Consider the following 22,375-nt stretch of genomic DNA (forward strand, 5'->3'; position numbering starts at 1 on the left):
CAACATTCCAAAGAAATTACAAAAAAAGGATGAGTACACAAAAAACAACAACATTTTAGGATGTACTGTACATTGTTGTCTTTGACAAAGCCTACATTCCTAGAGAGAGAAAATTTACCATAGCAGTTTAGCAGCTTTCTACTACTGCTACTACTAGCTACTGTGCTATCTGCATGTAATTAATTGTCGCTCTATTCCCCATTTTGACAGCTCCTATATAGTTTTCAACTACACACACAACATAGAGCAGTATATCAACAGTACCGTAGAAATTTTAAAGTTAGGTCCTTAGAAAACAGTAGATTTTTCTGTAATATTACCAACTGAAGTTTATTATGTTCTGTTATTATCTTTCAGTGGGTGCTATTAACGAAGCCTTCTCTATGGACTCTCTGGAATCTGCTGCACCTGATGGCGTCAGTCTGAAAAAATACAAAGTAAATCTCGACCAGAATGGTGAGAGCTCCCCAGCATCAGAACCAAATGAGAGTAGTGAGCAGACTCCTGGCGATAGCAAAGCGAATCGTTCTAGCCAGGATTTTTCAGACATTACGAACAATTCCGAGAGCATTTCGGAAAGTAAACTTGTCCGTGAAAACGTATCGGGCAGGCATTCCTGGTGTGTGGATTTTCCAGTTATTTTCTGTCCCTTCCTCTTCTTCTTTCCTTTATTTTCTTCTTCTTCTTCTTCTTCTTCTTCTTCTTCTTCTTCTTCTTCTTCTTCTTCTTCTTCTTCTTCTCCTTCTCCTCTACCGTTATAATCCTCTTTTGTATTCTTCTTCTTCTTGTTCCTTTTCTTCTTCTTTTTTCTTCTTCTTACCTCCTTCTCCTTAAGCCGAATGCATACGGCAGTGAAAAACATGTTTTCCAGAAACAAAAACACGTTTAGGTCGATTTTGTTTGCTGTGTGCGTTGTCGAAAAACAAGAAAATTGTTTCGTAACTATTTAGCAAAACGTGTTTCGCGAATCAAACTTGTTTCATTTCAAAAACACATTTAAGTATTTCGGCCCCCCCACCCCACCCCCCTAAATTTTGCGACCGTTATATTTTTATTGTATTTTTAAACAAAGTGTTGCGTTGGAGAATCCGAGGAATCCCTTCGGGAACGTTTGTAGCTTTCAGCCACATGTCACTGGCCCTCTCCCCCTAAATGGATTTTCTGGATCCACCACTGGTTAGTAATAGGCTCTCTCTGCAAACCTAGCTGTTCATGTTTAACGCCCTGTCTCATACCTCTACTCTACCTAAATTGGTTGTCACCGTGTTTTCAGTGTCCTTTATAAACAGGTTCGATTTTACTGCATTCTTGTATATATTCCAGCGGAGCATCCCTCAGTGAGGAAAGTGTCCTTTATAAACAAGTTCGACTGTACTGCATTCTTGTATTTCAGGGGGGCGTCCGTCAGTGAGGAAAGTGTCCTTTATAAACAGGTTTGACTGTACTGCATTCTTGTATTTCGGGGGGGGGGGGGGGGCGTCCCTCGGTGAGGAAAGTGTCCTTTATAAACAGGTTCGACTGTACTGCATTCTTGTATTTCTGGGGGCATCCGTCAGTGAGGAAAGTGCCCTTTATAAACAGGTTCGACTACTGCATTCTTGTATTTCAGGGGGCGTCCGTCAGTGAGGAAAGTGTCCTTTATAAACAGGTTCGACTGTACTGCATTCTTGTATTTCAGGGGGCGTCCCTCAGTGAGGAAAGTGTCCTTTATAAACAGGTTCGACTGTACTGCATTCTTGTATTTCAGGGGGTCGTCCCTCTGTGAGGTGGATAACGAGTATGACCAGGAATACAAACGGATGTGTAAAGGTCTGTCTCTGTGCATAGCGTACGCCGCTAACGTGGGCGGGATTGCCACACTCACAGGATCACCCCCCAACCTCGTGTTTAAGGGCCAAGCGGATTTGTGAGTTACCCCTTTTTATTGTTTTCTTTGCAAAATCATTTGAAAAGCGCTGTAAAATCCAACAGTGTATATAGCACTAATATTCTTTTCGAAAATCTGAAGTAACCTTCGCCTCTTGGCATGACTCTTGTGTAGCAGCCCAAATTGTCCCAACTGCTCAAAATGTTCCAGTTAGGACATGCTACATCCCTGCCTTTTTAACTGGATTGCCCAGTGTTCATTAGAATGAATGTATATATTCCACTTGTCCTTGTTATTGCGTCAGTAACGTATTTTATTTCTCGCTCCAGCCAGTGCACCACGACTGGTATACCAAAGGCCGTGGTATGTGTTATCATGTCTGTGGGATGGTGCATATAAAAGATCACTTGCTGCTAATCGAAAAGAGTAGCCCAAGTGGCGACAGCGGGCTTCCTCTCTCATTATCCGACGCCATATAACCGTAAATAAAATGTGCTGAGTGCGTCATTAAATAAAACATATCCTTCCAGTAACGTATTTTGGCCAAACTGGCTTGGGATGAAACCATTAAGCTGATTAACTTACATTGTTATGATATACATTATATAATTTTACTCTTCTTTTTTTTTTTTGGGGGGAGGGGAGGGGAGAAAATTAAAAATGCACAAGGTTTTTGTTTTTGTGATATTGCAGATTATTCGAAACATATGGCGGTAAATCAGGAATCAATTTTGCCAATTTCATGATGATAGCCCTACCGCTATCCGCCATGATGCTGATTCTATGTTGGACTTGGCTTTTTATCATCTTCATTCGATTCAAGTACGTATATTGACTATTACTAATGGTGTCAGTATTTGACGAGTCCTTCAATATAGACATAAATATCGTGAACAACTGGCTGATCGCCATTTTACTCCCTTTTTCAAGTATTTTTAACAAGACCATTAACAAAACAAATACTAGTAATTGTAAACAGATGGTTTTAAAATAGACGTATCTCTAGAATCGAACTTGGGGTCAAGTGGCCATTTTCAAAACGTAACCACCTACTCTACCAAAATATCTACAATCATCTCCCAAAATATTGCATATACTAGTAATACAAATTGACCTGTATTAGAAAAACAACTGTTTTAAGAAGATACTGTGTGGCATTCTGTTTTTGTATTTGGTCTAGGTGGTGCTATTTTTATATTTTGTCTAGGGGCTGTTTTTGTATTTTGTCTAGGGTCTGTTTTTTGTATTTTGTCTAGAGACTGCTGTTTTTATATTTTGTCTAGGGGCTGTTTTTGTATTTTGTCTAGGGGCTGTCTTTCTATTTTGTCTAGGGGCTGTCTTTGTATTTTGTCTAGGGGCTGTCTTTGTATTTTGTCTAGGGGCTGTCTTTCTATTTTGTCTAGGGGCTGTTTTTGTATTTTGTCTAGGGGCTGTCTATTTTGTCTAGGGGCTGTCTTTGTATTTTGTCTAGGGGCTGTTTTTGTATTTTGTCTAGGGGCTGTCTTTCTATTTTGACTAGGGGCTGTTTTTATATTTTGTCTAGGGGCTGTCTTTGTATTTTGTCTAGGGGCTGTTTTTATATTTTGACTAGGGGCTGTTTTTTGTATTTTGTCTAGAGACTGCTGTTTTTATATTTTGCCTAGGGGCTGTCTTTCTCTTTTGTCTAGGAGCTGTCTTTCTCTTTTGTCTAGGGGCTGTCTTTCTCTTTTGTCTAGGGACTGTCTTTCTCTTTTGTCTAGGAGCTGTCTTTCTCTTTTGTCTAGGGGCTGTCTTTCTCTTTTGTCTAGGGGCTGTCTTTCTCTTTTGTCTAGGGGCTGTCTTTCTTTTGTCTAGGAGCTGTCTTTCTTTTGTCTAGGAGCTGTCTTTCTCTTTTGTCTAGGAGCTGTCTTTCTCTTTTGTCTAGGAGCTGTCTTTCTCTTTTGTCTAGGGGCTGTCTTCCTATTTTGTCTAGGGGCTGTCTTTCTCTTTTGTCTAGGAGCTGTCTTTCTCTTTTGTCTAGGGGCTGTCTTTCTCTTTTGTCTAGGGGCTGTCTTTCTCTTTTGTCTAGGGGCTGTCTTTCTTTTGTCTAGGAGCTGTCTTTCTTTTGTCTAGGGGCTGTCTTTCTCTTTTGTCTAGGAGCTGTCTTTCTCTTTTGTCTAGGAGCTGTCTTTCTCTTTTGTCTAGGGGCTGTCTTCCTATTTTGTCTAGGGGCTGTCTTTCTCTTTTGTCTAGGGGCTGTCTTTCTCTTTTGTCTAGGAGCTGTCTTTCTCTTTTGTCTAGGGGCTGTCTTTCTCTTTTGTCTAGGAGCTGTCTTTCTCTTTTGTCTAGGGGCTGTCTTTCTCTTTTGTCTAGGAGCTGTCTTTCTCTTTTGTCTAGGGGCTGTCTTTCTCTTTTGTCTAGGAGCTGTCTTTCTTTTGTCTAGGAGCTGTCTTTCTCTTTTGTCTAGGAGCTGTTTTTGTATTTTGTCTAGGGGCTGTCTTTCTATTTTGTCTAGGGGCTGTCTTTGTATTTTGTCTAGGGGCTGTCTTTGTATTTTGTCTAGGGGCTGTTTTTGTATTTTGTCTAGGGGCTGTCTTTCTATTTTGACTAGGGGCTGTTTTTATATTTTGTCTAGGGGCTGTCTTTGTATTTTGTCTAGGGGCTGTTTTTATATTTTGACTAGGGGCTGTTTTTTGTATTTTGTCTAGAGACTGCTGTTTTTATATTTTGCCTAGGGGCTGTCTTTCTCTTTTGTCTAGGAGCTGTCTTTCTCTTTTGTCTAGGGGCTGTCTTTCTCTTTTGTCTAGGGGCTGTCTTTCTTTTGTCTAGGGGCTGTCTTTCTCTTTTGTCTAGGAGCTGTCTTTCTCTTTTGTCTAGGGGCTGTCTTTCTTTTGTCTAGGAGCTGTCTTTCTCTTTTGTCTAGGAGCTGTCTTTCTCTTTTGTCTAGGAGCTGTCTTTCTCTTTTGTCTAGGGGCTGTCTTTCTTTTGTCTAGGAGCTGTCTTTCTTTTGTCTAGGGGCTGTCTTTCTCTTTTGTCTAGGAGCTGTCTTTCTCTTTTGTCTAGGAGCTGTCTTTCTCTTTTGTCTAGGGGCTGTCTTTCTCTTTTGTCTAGGGGCTGTCTTTCTCTTTTGTCTAGGGGCTGTCTTTCTTTTGTCTAGGGGCTGTCTTCCTATTTTGTCTAGGGGCTGTCTTTCTCTTTTGTCTAGGAGCTGTCTTTCTCTTTTGTCTAGGAGCTGTCTCTCTTTTGTCTAGGGGCTGTCTTTCTCTTTTGTCTAGGAGCTGTCTTTCTCTTTTGTCTAGGGGCTGTCTTTCTCTTTTGTCTAGGGGCTGTCTTTCTCTTTTGTCTAGGGGCTGTCTTTCTCTTTTGTCTAGGGGCTGTCTTTCTCTTTTGTCTAGGGGCTGTCTTTCTCTTTTGTCTAGGAGCTGTCTTTCTCTTTTGTCTAGGGGCTGTCTTTCTCTTTTGTCTAGGGGCTGTCTTTCTTTTGTCTAGGAGCTGTCTTTCTCTTTTGTCTAGGAGCTGTCTTTCTCTTTTGTCTAGGAGCTGTCTTTCTCTTTTGTCTAGGGGCTGTCTTTCTCTTTTGTCTAGGAGCTGTCTTTCTCTTTTGTCTAGGGGCTGTCTTTCTCTTTTGTCTAGGGGCTGTCTTTCTCTTTTGTCTAGGAGCTGTCTTTCTCTTTTGTCTAGGAGCTGTCTCTCTTTTGTCTAGGGGCTGTCTTTCTCTTTTGTCTAGGAGCTGTCTTTCTCTTTTGTCTAGGGGCTGTCTTTCTCTTTTGTCTAGGGGCTGTCTTCCTATTTTGCCTAGGGGCTGTCTTCCTATTTTGCCTAGGGGCTGTCTTTCTCTTTTGTCTAGGAGCTGTCTTTCTCTTTTGTCTAGGGGCTGTCTTTCTCTTTTGTCTAGGGGCTGTCTTTCTCTTTTGTCTAGGGGCTGTCTTTCTTTTGTCTAGGGGCTGTCTTTCTCTTTTGTCTAGGGGCTGTCTTTCTCTTTTGTCTAGGGGCTGTCTTTCTCTTTTGTCTAGGGGCTGTCTTTCTTTTGTCTAGGGGCTGTCTTTCTCTTTTGTCTAGGAGCTGTCTTTCTCTTTTGTCTAGGGGCTGTCTTTCTTTTGTCTAGGAGCTGTCTTTCTCTTTTGTCTAGGAGCTGTTTTTGTATTTTGTCTAGGGGCTGTTTTTGTATTTTGTCTAGGGGCTGTCTTTCTATTTTGACTAGGGGCTGTCTTTGTATTTTGTCTAGGGGCTGTCTTTGTATTTTGTCTAGGGGCTGTTTTTATATTTTGACTAGGGGCTGTTTTTTGTATTTTGTCTAGAGACTGCTGTTTTTATATTTTGCCTAGGGGCTGTCTTTCTCTTTTGCCTAGGGGCTGTCTTTCTATTTTGTCTAGGGGCTGTCTTTCTCTTTTGTCTAGGGGCTGTCTTTCTTTTGTCTAGGAGCTGTCTTTCTCTTTTGTCTAGGAGCTGTCTTTCTCTTTTGTCTAGGAGCTGTCTTTCTTTTGTCTAGGAGCTGTCTTTCTCTTTTGTCTAGGGGCTGTCTTTCTTTTGTCTAGGAGCTGTCTTTCTCTTTTGTCTAGGAGCTGTCTTTCTCTTTTGTCTAGGGGCTGTCTTTCTCTTTTGTCTAGGAGCTGTCTTTCTCTTTTGTCTAGGGGCTGTCTTTCTTTTGTCTAGGAGCTGTCTTTCTTTTGTCTAGGGGCTGTCTTTCTCTTTTGTCTAGGAGCTGTCTTTTTCTCTTTTGTCTAGGGGCTGTCTTTCTCTTTTGTCTAGGAGCTGTCTTTCTCTTTTGTCTAGGAGCTGTCTTTCTCTTTTGTCTAGGGGCTGTCTTTCTTTTGTCTAGGAGCTGTCTTTCTCTTTTGTCTAGGGGCTGTCTTTCTCTTTTGTCTAGGAGCTGTCTTTCTCTTTTTTCTAGGGGCTGTCTTTCTCTTTTGTCTAGGAGCTGTCTTTCTCTTTTGTCTAGGGGCTGTCTTTCTCTTTTGTCTAGGAGCTGTCTTCCTATTTTGCCTAGGGGCTGTCTTCCTATTTTGCCTAGGGGCTGTCTTCCTATTTTGCCTAGGAGCTGTCTTTCTCTTTTGTCTAGGAGCTGTCTTTCTCTTTTGTCTAGGAGCTGTCTTTCTCTTTTGTCTAGGAGCTGTTTTTGTATTTTGCCTAGGGGCTGTCTTTCTCTTTTGTCTAGGAGCTGTCTTTCTCTTTTGTCTAGGAGCTGTCTTTCTCTTTTGTCTAGGAGCTGTTTTTGTATTTTGTCTAGGAGCTGTTTTTGTATTTTGTCACGGAGCTGTTTTTTTAATTTTGTCTAGGGGCTGCTGTAAGAAAGACAACGCTCGTAGATCGGCGATGACGAAGGCCATCCAGGAACAGTTCAGAAGTTTGGGTAGAATCACGTTAGTATGGCAGGCAACTTTCCTGGAATGTGGCATCTCTCCTTTCTCAAACCAACTTTCTTGGAATGTTCCAGCTCTCTTTTCGCAAACCAACTTTCTTGGAATGTTCCAGCTCTATTTTCTCAAACCCACTTTTCAGGAATGTGCCATCTCTCTTTTCACAAACCAACTTTCTTGGAATGTTCCAGCTCTCTTTTCTCAAACCCACTTTCCCGGAACGTTCCTGGAATGTGCCAGCTCTCTTATCTTAAACCCAATTTTTGGAATTTGTCATCTTTATTATCTCAATCCCATATTCCGGGAATGTATCATCCCTCTTCTCTCAGGGGTGGGACGTAGCCTAGTGGTAAAGCACTCGCTTGATGCGCGGTCGGTTTGGAATCGATCCTCATCGGTGGGGCTATTTCTCGGTCCAGCCAGTGCACCACGACTGGTACATCAAAGGCCGTGGTATGTGCTAGCATATAAAAGATCCCTTGCTGCTAATCGAAAAGAGTAGTCCATGAAATGGCGACAGCAGGTTTCCTCCCTCAAAATCTGTCTGGTCCTTAATCATATGTCCGACACCATATAACCATAAATAAAATGTGTTGAGTGCATCGTTAAATAAACCATTTCCTTCCTTCCCTCTTCTCTCAATCCTATTTTCCTGGAATATGTGAACCTTGTTCTCTCCATCCAACTCTATAAAATACAAGACAAACGCGGGAAGTCAATCTAACTGTTACATACCAATGTTAATTACATATTGTTCATTTCTTGCCAAATGACATGGCCTCTGATGACACTTCTGTTTAAGAAGATTAAATTCAATGTTTGTGTAAAGTAGTCAGTTGAGATTATAACAAGATAGGAGTGAAAGTGGCATTAGCCAGATGTTCCATAGAATGGAATGACCAAAGTGATGTGCAATGAATAGAGCGAATGAAAAGTTAAAGTTTGTTTTGTTTAACAACGCCACTAGAGCACATTGATTAATTAATCATTGGCTATTGGAATGAATGAATGAATGAATGAATGTTTAACGACACCCTAGCACGAAAAAATACATCGGCTATTGGATGTCAAACATTTGTGACACAGTTATCAAAGGAAACCCGCTACATTTTTCTAATGCCGCAAGGGATCTTTTATATGCACTTTCCCATAGACAGGAAAAACACATACCACGGCCTTTGACCAGTTGTGGTTCACTGGTTGTAACGAGAAAAAACCTAATGAGTTGAATGTATCCAATGAGGTGGACACTGCGACGCAAGCACCTCAAGTGAGCACTCAACCGACTGAGAAAGTGGATGTGCTTACCCATGTGTTCAAATATTTACTGCTTTGAGTTTGCAGCCGTTGTAACAGATCCCTTTTTACGACTAAAATTACATATTAAAGACATTTTCCTGTTTATAATGTCAGTATCTGTATAAACAGTGTTTGTCGTTGTCCTAATATTTGTAGTAGCCCTAACCAGTTTTTATATATGTATGTATGTGTGTGGTGTGTGTGTGTGTGCGTGGTGTGTGTGTGTGGTGTGTATGTGTGTATGTATGTATGCATGCAAGCGTGGGTGTGTGTGTGTGTGTGCGTGTATATGTGTATGCATGTATGTGTGTATGCATTTATATATATCTATATATATCTACACACACACACACACACACACAGATAGCGAGATAGATAGATAGATACACACACGCACACACAATACACAAACATTAGAACACAACAGCAAACAAACTGGATATACAGATACTGGTATCCTAAACAAGAAAATATATTTTCTTTTCAGCTATGCCGAAGTTGTTATTTTGCTACTGTTTGCACTATTCGCGGCCTTACTGCTGACGCGGAAAGGAAATAACTTTCAAGGATGGGGCACCCTCTTTCCCAACCAGTAAGCAGTTAAATAGTCTTATTATATATTGATATTATTTTTAAATAAAAATAAAAATACATCCGTAAATACATTTTCTGTATGACAGATGTATATATACCATGCATACATAAGGATTTTTATATCCATACTATACATCCCCACAAACACACACGTAGACATCACATGCAAGTATACCTACCTACCTACACACGCACGCACGCATGCACACACACACACACACATTAGCCCGATTACGCTGCCATTCAAGACATTAGGACAGTTATTATTATAACCGTCCAAATGTCCGTCTGTCTTGCACTCGAACGGCAGCGTACTCGGGCTAAAACGCATACACAGGCTACTTAAAATACATGCACAATACCTACACAAACTGGTGCCAATGTGCATGTATGCCTATCCACTGGTGACACTTTCTCTGTCATTTTTCTTCTATAACTCACAGATATGTCACAGATTCCACTGCAGCCATGTTTATTGCCGTCCTGTTGTTTATCCTCCCAGCGAAGAAACCCACTGTGTTCTGTTGGCGTTATTCAGATGGTATGTACACATTGAAGTCATACTAGTAGTGCAAGCGTAATAAAAGGTTCTGTTACATATTAGTATTGTAGTCATACTGCCCATTGAGACAGTTTCGGCCATCCCAGATGTTAGACTCTCGCTACTAACGCACAGTGCTCGTCACTCAATTCTGAACAAACCCCCCACCCCACCTATGTTAAATTCATTTGAATTTTTAAAGGTCTGAAAGTTGAAACTATAATATTTCGTTATTTTAAAATTTATCTGTAATAAATAATTACAAATTAATCGATCCCACCCATACTGAATGCTTTTTGTCCTGGACCGGCGAAGTCAGAGATTGTGCCTAGGAGAGACGTGCGTGAACCTTAATTGGATATAGGTACATTAATATGGTATCCTATCATATTCTTAAGTGCATCTGCAATTCAAATACAAAAATAATAATAATAAATAATAATAATAATTATATATTAAAAAATTGTTTTACAAACATTTGACACGGCATCATTCCGCAGCTCCTTTAAATAGCTGCGGCTTTTTAATTTCAGTTTTCACTATGGGAATTTCTCCAGTATCCTCGTAACAGGGATACTGGACAAGGTTCCGACAGTGTTTATCTAAAATAAATAGCATTTGCTATGTTTCTTGTGCAGGTGTGAAGGTAAAACCGGAATACACGCCTTTGCTTACCTGGCAAATGATCCATGCCAAGCTGCCATGGGGAGTCATCCTCCTCCTTGGAGGCGGATTTGCTCTGGCGGATGCCTCTAAGGTAAACATATCCCCATTCTGTCACCTAGCGCGGGAAGACTCGACCGGATGCCTCTAAGGCAAATATATCCCCATTCTGTCACCTAGCGCGGGAAGACTCGACCGGATGCCTCTTAAGGTAAATATATCCCCATTCTGTCACCTAGCGCGGGAAGACTCGACCGGATGCCTCTAAGGCAAATATATCCCCATTCTGTCACCTAGCGCGGGAAGACTCGACCGGATGCCTCTAAGGCAAATATATCCCCATTCTGTCACCTAGCGCGGGAAGACTCGACCGGATGCCTCTAAGGTAAATATATCCCCATTCTGTCACCTAGCGCGGGAAGACTCGACGGGATGCCTCTAAGGTAAATATATCCCCATTCTGTCACCTAGCGCAGGAAGACTCGACCGTAGGCCTCTTAGGCAAAAATATCCCCATTCTGTCACCTAGCGCGGAAGACTCGACCGTAGGCCTCTAAGGCAAAAATATCCCCATTCTGTCACCTAGCGCGGGAAGACTCGACCGGATGCCTCTAAGGTAAATATATCCCCATTCTGTCACCTAGCGCGGAAGACTCGACCGTATGCCTCTAAGGTAAATATATCCCCATTCTGTCACCTAGCGCGGGAAGACTCGACCTTAACTTTGCTGCCAAATAGCACCCTCTTTTGAAACCTTTCAAAACGTTTCACTGGAAGACAATCAGAATCGTGCTCATCTCGAAGTATGAGTGTGTGTGTGTGGGGGGGGGGGAGAGAGGGGACCCGTCCCCACTAAATACATATATATTCGAGCGCCTCTTTTTCTGATAAAAAAATAAATATATATTGATTTGCCCTTTTGACGTGTGTTCCATGTACTCTTTTTCCCACCCGGTAGTAGGCAGCAATTATGTGTTTTGATATAGACTTATCTGTGGCTGAGAGAGCGATAATAACTGTTAAAATGTCCATCTATAGCTATAGCTCTCGAACGGCAGAGTTCTAGAACTACACTTTGGTGAAAAAAAGCAGCTAAAAGTCGTTTTCCAGACGGGTGCTCCCGGTCGGGCAGGATCTGCTTGTCTATGTAGTATCTAGGTATTGATTACAAACTACGCGCCAAAAGCAACTATGACATATCCATGTTGGGATCTTTGCGTATCTTTCTTCTTTAACCTCCCCACCCCACCCCTCAAATCATGGACATGCATCTATGTCAGGTTTTGTGAAAAGTACCCGTTGGACTTTAAATTACAGCGAGTCAGTCGTAACAAGTGCAGTTTAACACTTTTGTAATCACACACTCATTAAATCAGTCTAATTAAAATTACCTCCACTATTACATGTGGATGTGCAGCCCGTTGGAGCTCTTGTCCAGCTGACCTTTCATTCGACCAATCAAAACTTTACTTGCAAAATCATGCCAGTGATTTGAAAAAAACATTAAAAACATTCGTGATTATGCAGAGGGTATACAAAATGATTCGGGTGAAGTATGCCGGAAACTAATTGCAATATAAAATTTTATATAAAATTTGTTTCTAAGACGAAAAAACCCACCGTGTTACAGCACTTTTCCTCCTGTTTTTTTTGCATAAATAGTCTCGCCCGATATTTTTAGAATTTGCATGCTCCCGAATAACGCTATAAAAGGTGAGGTGTAATTGGTCGATATTTAAATTGTTATTTATAGATGAAATGTCACCTGGACATAGGAGTCCACGCAATGCTGTTAGATCTACTGGTAGACCCAGTAGAGCTAATTTTAATCAGATTGTCATTAAATACACTTCAGAAAAGCCAATCGAAGCGAAATATTAATGTTCTTATCTTGACAGAATTCAGGTTTATCGGAGTGGGTCGGTGAACAGCTGAAGGCTTTCATGGACCTGGATCCTTTGTTAGCCTGCTTCCTGCTCATCTTGGTGGTGGCCATGATAACGGAGGTCACAAGTAACACAGCAACTGCCACACTGTTGATGCCAATAATGGCTGAACTGGTAAGTAAATATTGTTAAAATAACAAAAGTTTCAAAAGTGTAAGCTAAAAAATGCAACACCTAAAAGGAGGGTAATAATTGTAATTTGAGCGTCGCATTGTTTTACATACAATTTTTAATATATTGCTATGTTAACAATATTTTACCTAGGGGCCTAAAATGTTCTCTAAAGGTGGCAAATGTCCGCAGAGTAATGGGTGTGAAGTGTCAAAGTTACAGACCCCATACGTGTTTTTATATACAAGTTCATATTTAGTAGGGTTTTAGCCATCCAATACAATATTATGGACTCTGAATGATGCTTTTGCACACGACACATTAAGGGATTTGTATATATTTACGGTAAAAAAATAAACGAATATGGCTTTTATTTCGCAGCACACTATATAGCAGTATTGTCATTTAAAAAAGAAAAAAAGGAGGGAAAACATCTAAACTACAACATGTATATGAAGGGTCCTTGGTCATAACCTGCGATGTCAAAAGATTGTCAGTGATATAAAAGTTGTGTATGTCAAGGTCACAGTGGAACAATAAAATAAAAACCTATATATATGGTAGGCCATTAGTAGCTGTTGGTAAATCATGCTTGCTTAGGTATAAATATTCCATGATTGCAGAGTTACAAACTTTAAAATAAAAATATACCAAATTACCAAAAGTGTTACATCACAGGTTATTCCCGTGGACCCTTCATATGTGTTATATATTTTATCTTTCTGTTTTGGTATTTACCCATGGATGTAGCTTATATGCTAGAAAGACAAAAAGGAATTATAAATATATAATACATGTAATTATTATCAACATGTCACAGGTACCATTCACGAACTAACATGAGGGGAACTCTTCTGACATCCGAGTCACGTTCAGTAGACCTCGTGCTTGCCATCGCTTACTAGACTGGATTTTTCGCTTAACATTAACTGAATGTGATAAGTTAGCATAGAAACCAGTTAAACACTTCGCGAACCCTGAATATGTCGTTTGCTAGTACGAACATAACTAGTGTGACTGCAACAAAGAATGCTAGTACGAACATAACTAGTGTGACTGCAACAAAGAATACACACCGAACAAACTACACCCCCCCCCCCCCCCCCCCCACACACACACACAACAAACAAACAAACTAGAATATGATTTCATTATCTAAGCTTTCATTTTTCAGGCCCTGAAAACCAATATAAACCCGTTGTACCTCATGATGGCAACTTCCATGGCAACATCATTTGCTTTTATGTTACCAGTGGCAACACCTCCAAATGCCATAGTATTTTCAAATGGGCATCTGCGAATTGTAGACATGGTAACAGTATACATATATTTTATGGATTTCTGATACTAACTGTGCATGCAGTTTTTATTAGTTAATTTTATTATTAGTAATATATATTATTAAATATTATTGTCACTTTTATCATCATCATTTAGAAATATTATAATTAAGAAATTCATGTACATGTGTATGTAAATATATTTTTTAATGAGTAAAGCACGATATAACGATAGGGCAATAACTCTGCATATATAGAGAAAAATAAACGAGTTACCAGTTATCAAATTTATTTCCCCCGGGTGAAATAATTTTAACTTGTTACTTATCATGAACTTTATTAACTTCTTAAAGACATCACAGTTATTGCTACTTCTTAAAGACATCTCAGTATTTGTGACTCTTAAAGACATCTCTGTTATTGCTACTTCTTAAAGACATCTCAGTTATTGCGGCGTCTTAAAGAAATCTCAGTTATTGTGACTCTTAAAGACATCTCAGTTATTGCTACTTCTTAAAGACATCTCAGTTATTGTGACTCTTAAAGAAATATCAATTATTGCTACTTCTTAAAAACATCTCAGTTATTGCTACTTCTTAAAGACATCTCAGTTATTGTGACTTCTTAAAGACATCTGTTATTGCGACTTATTAAAGACGTTTCAGTAATTGTAGCTTTCTAAAGACATTTCAGTTATTGCGACTCTTAAAGAAATCTTAGTTATTGCTACTTCTTAAAGAAATCTCAATTATGGTCACTGCTTAAAAGAAATCTCAGTTATTGTGACTCTTAAAGAGATCCCAGTTATTTTAGCTCAGGTATGACGGAACAGTGTGTGAGGGGTGGGGGTGGGGGGGGGGCTGGGTTCTCTAGCCTCCCCTCCCCCCAATAATTCTGAATCAAAACTATTATTGGTAGTAAATCTTAAGGCAGAGATGAATTTTACTTGTAGAATGCAGGAAATTGCATTCCAGGACATCTAGTTTTCAACATTTTACGGCCAAAATCCCTAGAAACTTTGCTTTGCGACCTCAATCTCAGTTAACCCACCTCCTCTAATGTCTTCTTGCTTCCGCCATGCCTGCAGCTCCTTAAAGATACCAGATAACAGATTTCAGTTACTGGCAAATATTGAACACGGTTTCGAAATCTTGGCATAAGTAGCATTTTGTTGTTCTTTTTTTTGTCACAGGCTCTGTGCGGAATCGTCATGAACGTCATTGCTGTGTGTTGTCTGACGCTGTGCATCAACACCTGGGCCTACAGCATCTACGACCTGGGCACACTGCCCAGCATCTTCAACAACAGTCTAGTAACGACACCAGCAACTATATAAAGCAGTGCCCTACATCTTCAAAGAAGTTTAGCAACCATCGCCAAAACCTACATAAAACATAAGGACGTTGCCTGATATCTTCAACGAAAGTTTTAGTAACCATGCCGAAACCTAGTTAATACATGGGTATTTTCGATGAATGTTTAGGAACTCCGCCCAAACCTACACCATAAATGGATACATAGATTGAATACTTCTATCGTTCTCTATATAGTATTGATAATGGGTACAGTAGCCAATATCTTCAATGTAAGTTTAGTAACTGCACCAAAACCTCCATAATACAGAGGGTACAGTACACAATATCTCCAATGTAAGTTTAGTAACTGCACCAAAACCTCCGTAATACAGAGGGTACAGTACTTAATATCTTCAATGTAAGTTTAGTAACTGCACCAAAACCTACGTAATACATGGGTACAGTACACAATATCTTCAATGTAAATTTAGTAACTGCACCAAAACCTACGTAATACAGAGGGTACAGTAGCCAATATCTTCAATGTAAGTTTAGTAACTGCACCAAAACCTACGTAATACAGAGGGTACAGTAGCCAATATCTTCAATGTAAATTTAGTAACTGCACCAAAACCTACGTAATACAGAGGGTACAGTAGCCAATATCTTCAATGTAAGTTTAGTAACTGCACCAAAACCTCCATAATACAGAGGGTACAGTAGCCAATATCTTCAATGTAAGTTTAGTAACTGCACCAAAACCTCCATAATACAGAGGGTACAGTACACAATATCTCCAATGTAAGTTTAGTAACTGCACCAAAACCTCCGTAATACAGAGGGTACAGTACTTAATATCTTCAATGTAAGTTTAGTAACTGCACCAAAACCTACGTAATACATGGGTACAGTACACTATATCTTCAATGTAAATTTAGTAACTGCACCAAAACCTACGTAATACAGAGGGTACAGTAGCCAATATCTTCAATGTAAGTTTAGTAACTGCACCAAAACCTACGTAATACAGAGGGTACAGTAGCCAATATCTTCAATGTAAATTTAGTAACTGCACCAAAACCTACGTAATACAGAGGGTACAGTAGCCAATATCTTCAATGTAAGTTTAGTAACTGCACCAAAACCTACGTAATACAGAGGGTACAGTAGCCAATATCTTCAATGTAAATTTAGTAACTGCACCAAAACCTACGTAATACAGAGGGTACAGTAGCCAATATCTTCAATGTAAGTTTAGTAACTGCACCAAAACCTACGTAATACAGAGGGTACAGTAGCCAATATCTTCAATGTAAGTTTAGTAACTGCACCAAAACCTACGTAATACAGAGGGTACAGTAGCCAATATCTTCAATGTAAGTTTAGTAACTGCACCAAAACCTACGTAATACAGAGGGTACAGTAGCCAATATCTTCAATGTAAATTTAGTAACTGCACCAAAACCTACGTAATACAGAGGGTACAGTAGCCAATATCTTCAATGTAAATTTAGTAACTGCACCAAAACCTCCATAATACAGAGGGTACAGTAGCCAATATCTTCAATGTAAGTTTAGTAACTGCACCAAAACCTCCGTAATACAGAGGGTACAGTACACAGTATCTCCAATGTAAGTTTAGTAACTGCACCAAAACCTCCGTAATACAGAGGGTACAGTACTTAATATCTTCAATGTAAGTTTAGTAACTGCACCAAAACCTACGTAATACATGGGTACAGTAGCCAATATCTTCAATGTAAGTTTAGTAACTGCACCAAAACCTACGTAATACAGAGGGTACAGTAGCCAATATCTTCAATGTAAATTTAGTAACTGCACCAAAACCTACGTAATACAGAGGGTACAGTAGCCAATATCTTCAATGTAAATTTAGTAACTGCACCAAAACCTCCATAATACAGAGGGTACAGTAGCCAATATCTTCAATGTAAGTTTAGTAACTGCACCAAAACCTCCATAATACAGAGGGTACAGTACACAATATCTCCAATGTAAGTTTAGTAACTGCACCAAAACCTCCGTAATACAGAGGGTACAGTACTTAATATCTTCAATGTAAGTTTAGTAACTGCACCAAAACCTACGTAATACATGGGTACAGTACACAATATCTTCAATGTAAATTTAGTAACTGCACCAAAACCTACGTAATACAGAGGGTACAGTAGCCAATATCTTCAATGTAAATTTAGTAACTGCACCAAAACCTACGTAATACAGAGGGTACAGTAGCCAATATCTTCAATGTAAGTTTAGTAACTGCACCAAAACCTACGTAATACAGAGGGTACAGTAGCCAATATCTTCAATGTAAATTTAGTAACTGCACCAAAACCTACGTAATACAGAGGGTACAGTAGCCAATATCTTCAATGTAAGTTTAGTAACTGCACCAAAACCTCCGTAATACAGAGGGTACAGTAGCCAATATCTTCAATGTAAGTTTAGTAACTGCACCAAAACCTCCGTAATACAGAGGGTACAGTAGCCAATATCTTCAATGTAAGTTTAGTAACTGCACCAAAACCTCCATAATACAGAGGGTACAGTACACAATATCTCCAATGTAAGTTTAGTAACTGCACCAAAACCTCCGTAATACAGAGGGTACAGTACTTAATATCTTCAATGTAAGTTTAGTAACTGCACCAAAATCTACGTAATACATGGGTACAGTACACAATATCTTCAATGTAAATTTAGTAACTGCACCAAAACCTACGTAATACAGAGGGTACAGTACACAATATCTTCAATGTAAGTTTAGTACGTAACTGCACCAAAACCTACGTAATACATCCATGGTACAGTACCCAATATATTCATTGTAGTTTAGTGACAACCTAGCAATATTTGCAAACGTTCTGCTCCCAGATCCAGTGTGAGTAGTATGATATTGAGAAGCAAGCTCCCATGTCCAGCGTGAGTAGTATGATCTCGAGAACTAAGCTCCTAGGTCCAGTGTGAGTAGCATGATCTTGACAACCAAGCTCCTATGTCCAGCGTGAGTAGTATGATCTCGAGAACTAAGCTCCTAGGTCGAGTGTGAGTAGCATGATCTTGAGAACCAAGCTCCCATGTCCAGCGTGAGTAGTATGATCTCGAGAACTAAGCTCCTAGGTCCAGTGTGAGTAGTATGCTATTGAGAACCAAGCTCCAGTGTGAGTAGTATGATCTTGAGAACCAAGCTCCCATGTCCAGTGTGAATAGTATGATCTCGAGAACTAAGCTCCTAGGTCCAGTGTGAGTAGTATGATCTTGATAACTAAGCTCCTAGGTCCAGTGTGAGTAGTATACTATTGAGAATCAAGCTCCTAGGTCCAGTGTGAGTAGTATGATATTGAGAACCAAGCTCCCACATCCAGTGGAGTAGTATGATCTTGAGAACTAAGCTCCTAGGTCCAGTGTGAGTAGTATGCTATTGAGAATCAAGCTCCTAGGTCCAGTGTGAGTAGTATGATATTGAGAACCAAGCTCCCATGTCCAATGTAAGTAGTATGATATTGAGAACCAAGATCCCATGTCCAGTGTGAGTAGTATGATATTGAAAACCAAGCTCCTAGGTCCAGTGCGAGTAATATGATATTGAAAACCAAGCTCCTAGGTCCAGTGTGAGTAGTATGATATTGAGAACCAAGCTCCTAGGTCCAGTGTGAGTAATATATTGAAAACCAAGCTCCTAGGTCCAGTGTGAGTAGTATATTGAAAACCAAGCTCCTAGGTCCAGTGTGAGTAATATGATATTGAAAACCAAGCTCCTAGGTCCAGTGTGAGTAGTATATTGAGAACCAAGCTCCTAGGTCCAGTGTGAGTAATATGATATTGAAAACCAAGCTCCTAGGTCCAGTGTGAGTAGTATGATATTGAGAACCAAGATCCCATGTCCAGTGTGAGTAATATGATATTGAGAACCAAGCTCCTAGGTGCAGTGTATTACCGACATTCAGCCTAACATTACCGACATTCAATCCCACATTACCAACATTCAGCCTAACATTTAATCCCACATTACCAACATTCAGCTTAACATTCAATCCCACATTACCGACATTCAGCCTAACATTACTGGCATTCAATCCCACATTACCGACATTCAGCCTAACATTACTGACATCAAGCCTAACATTACTGACATTCAATCCCACATTACCGACATTCAGCCTAACATTATTGACATTCAACATTACTGACATTCAATCCCACATTACTGACATTCAATCCCACATTACCAACATTCAGTCCCACATTACTGACATTCAATCCCACATTACTGACATTCAATCCCACATTACCAACATTCATCCTAACATTATTGATATTCAATCCCACATTACCAACATTCAGTCTAATATTACGGACATTCGATCCCACATTACTGACATTCAATCCCACATTACCAACATTCATCCTAACGTTATTGATATTAAATCCCACATTACCAACATTCAGTCTAATATTACTGACATTCAATCCCACATTACCAACATTTATCCTAACATTATTGATATTCAATCCCACATTACCAACATTCAGTCTAATATTACCGACATTCAATCCCACATTACCAACATTCAGTCTAACATTAATGACATTCAATCCCACATTACTTCTTTTTATATTAAACAGAAATCATTATGCTAGTAATAAATTTGACCTACAATACCAAGTGTTCTGCTCTTTTTTTCTATCAGAATACACCCTATAGCTGATGCATTCTTTCTGAGGCATCCTCCAACATCCTTTCGTTTATTTCCTGTATTATTTCATATTCAAAACAAAATCATAAAGTATGTATAATGTATACAGTTTTATTTTTCAACACGTACAATGCAAAAACATTGACTTTGTAATTAATGTCTGTAAAACAAACTAAACAATCCTTCACCGAGGTGATACAATTTCAATCACAGTATTTTGAAACGATCACCAGCGCGTGACAAAAAACGAGACATATATGACAATGATGAAAACATGGCAATGAATATATGCACAACACAAAATAAGTGTATAACACAGGGAAAAAACACACGTAACAGAAGTATTCATAGTTTCATATCTCACCTTCAAACGTAATATTAAAGGGACCATCCTGAGATTTCTGCCATTGTAATATGTATACGACATCTGGAGCCTGTTTGATAACTAACATTACATGTTGAAGATATTTTGTTTAGAAGTTCTGTATCTCTATTTAAACAAGATATTTGTTATCTCCTAATGTTTGTTGTAACAGTCCAAACTGGATTTTACCTTCCAACAATTTTGTATGTACGGAAAAAAGAAAAAAAATTGTGATGAATAATGAAACATGACTCCTACAAACAGGCTAATGTTTAGCATATGACCGCAACAACATTAGATATATACAGATACTGGTATTCTAAACAAGAAAATATATTTAATATGTCATATTAGTTGCCAAAAGGTAAGTGTTCTATGGCTTTGAACATAGGCCCCTTCCCAAAATAAAGTGGCGCTTAAAAATTCCCAACTGAATTCTGATGGTTAAAAATTCCCAGTATATATATATATATATATATATATACATACATATATACATACATATATGTATGTGAAATTTTTAATCATCAAATTTGATTTACCCATGCTAATTTTCCTAATCTCATCGGATCTGGAACCCTGACAAAACATCGTGGATAAATCCCTGGCAGCAAACTCTGGACAGACCCTTTAACTGAAGAAAGAGCATCTTGAGAATACAGTATTCATGCAAAGCATATTTACCATGGACTTTACGAAACTGACCAAAACATTAAAGGGACCACGCATCTTGAATTCTTAGCCATTATAAAAGACAGTTTTATACGCATGTAGCCGCCGGGTGTCACAACCAAGGCCCATATTTTCGAAGCAATCTTAGCCTACGAAATCGTAAAATCATTGTAAGCTATGGCGTGTGCTGTAGTGACGTCACACCCTACGATGGTTTTACAATTTCGTAACGCTAAGTTAGCTTCGAAAACATGGGTCCTGCAGGGCTCACCCTGTCGACAGTCAAATAAGCCAATACCTTATTTTATACGAAGTAGCTACAATATTTAGTCTTTGGCTTATAAAGTGTTGTTTAAATGAGCCATTTTGTAATATTTAAAAAAAGAAGAAATACTCTAGATATATGAAAATTGGCTGAAACAAAATGATTCCCAGTGTAAGCCCTGCACAGCAACACACTTTAAATGAAGGTGAGATACCAGCAATATTTTTTTTTCATCAAAATAAGTGTAAAGTTGTATATGCATTTGTGTAAACAACAACGATAAACAACATTCAGCTCTCAAATATAACTACCACAAAAGCAAAGTTCTATCCCAGGGCAAACAATCTAAAGTTGGTGTGAACACCTAAACACAACATGACACATCAATGTACAAAGAGGTTTGGCAGTGAAATTCACACAACCATTTGATTCAGGCCTTGAGTCTTGTGAGAACATTTTAGTCACAAATGCAAGAAAAAACACCGAGTTACCAAGAATACTGTTAAGTACCAGTCCAGGAATTGCCAATACACATTACCGGTTGAAAGATTTAAAAATATGAAACTGTCAAACTGTAATATTCACCATCACTTGTGAAATATTCCATTGTGAAATACCACCCATCTAAAAACAAATTAAGTTGGTGTTTGTTTTCTAACAAAACAAAAAATGTACATTAATAATTAAAAATGAAATAATTTTAAAATAACAGTAATTAGATGGGGGGAAAACAATAATTCAGCAGAACTAGAAAGTAAACAGAATGGAGTTATCTCCCACTAACAATCATTATCACACTAGCACAATGCACTGCAAGCAACACATCTATAATAATGATGGGGCAGATTCAGATGCATTTGAGTATAGTAACCGTTTTTCTTTTGCAAGACTAAAGTTTCACATCCTAGACCTGGGCCCAATTGGCCTGTGCACTAATACAGCTCTGAGTAGATTTCATTAGAGCCCAGGGGCCTAATTCACTAAACTCTCGCAACTTTGCGATCTCGCAGTGCAATGCTAAAAAACTTGCAAAGAGGATGCTTTGTTGTCTAGCAGAGCCAAAGAGAGCTTTGTGAAATAGGCCACTGGACTTGAATATCATCTAATGAAGGGTAGATATCATTTCCAAAATCCTAGTGGTTTTTATTTACCTGCATGCATACAATACTAAGACTAATTTTGAAGAATGAGTATTAGCAGTAACAAATTAATGTCCCAGTGGACTTTGTCCAGTGTAGAAAAAAAAAGTGGTAAAACGTACATGTAACTAAAAATGTAAACAACAATGGAACTAAACTGTCTGTAAGGCATATATCATCTACAGAAATGGACCCAAGATGTTATAAAAAAGGGGGGGGGGGGGGATGTAACAAAATTATAAAAGAGGCAATTTGAGTTTGTGGAAAGCAAATGAGCCACGCTCTGAGTCTATGGAAGCTCCC

General features: G+C 39.1%; 1 protein-coding gene across 4 annotated transcripts in view; it reads left to right on the top strand.

Moving 5' to 3' along the window:
* Positions 1–15,143, top strand: part of LOC121367514 (solute carrier family 13 member 5-like) — a 35,174-nt gene extending 20,031 nt beyond the window's left edge. For 2 of the 4 annotated variants that reach the window (XM_041491733.1, XM_041491736.1), the window contains 10 exons: positions 358–619; positions 1,748–1,906; positions 2,561–2,689; positions 7,102–7,185; positions 8,969–9,073; positions 9,519–9,616; positions 10,255–10,373; positions 12,178–12,339; positions 13,511–13,648; positions 14,809–15,143. In XM_041491733.1, the coding sequence (XP_041347667.1) occupies positions 358–619; positions 1,748–1,906; positions 2,561–2,689; positions 7,102–7,185; positions 8,969–9,073; positions 9,519–9,616; positions 10,255–10,373; positions 12,178–12,339; positions 13,511–13,648; positions 14,809–14,952 (1,400 nt within the window). In that variant the 3' untranslated portion in view covers positions 14,953–15,143. The remainder of the gene's footprint in view (positions 1–357; positions 620–1,747; positions 1,907–2,560; positions 2,690–7,101; positions 7,186–8,968; positions 9,074–9,518; positions 9,617–10,254; positions 10,374–12,177; positions 12,340–13,510; positions 13,649–14,808) is intronic. The other 2 variants (XM_041491735.1, XM_041491734.1) reach the window with 2 other exon arrangements.
* The last annotated feature ends 7,232 nt before the right edge of the window (positions 15,144–22,375 follow it).

Source organism: Gigantopelta aegis, chromosome 3, assembly GCF_016097555.1.
Source record: "Gigantopelta aegis isolate Gae_Host chromosome 3, Gae_host_genome, whole genome shotgun sequence".
Classification (NCBI taxonomy): domain Eukaryota; kingdom Metazoa; phylum Mollusca; class Gastropoda; order Neomphalida; family Peltospiridae; genus Gigantopelta; species Gigantopelta aegis.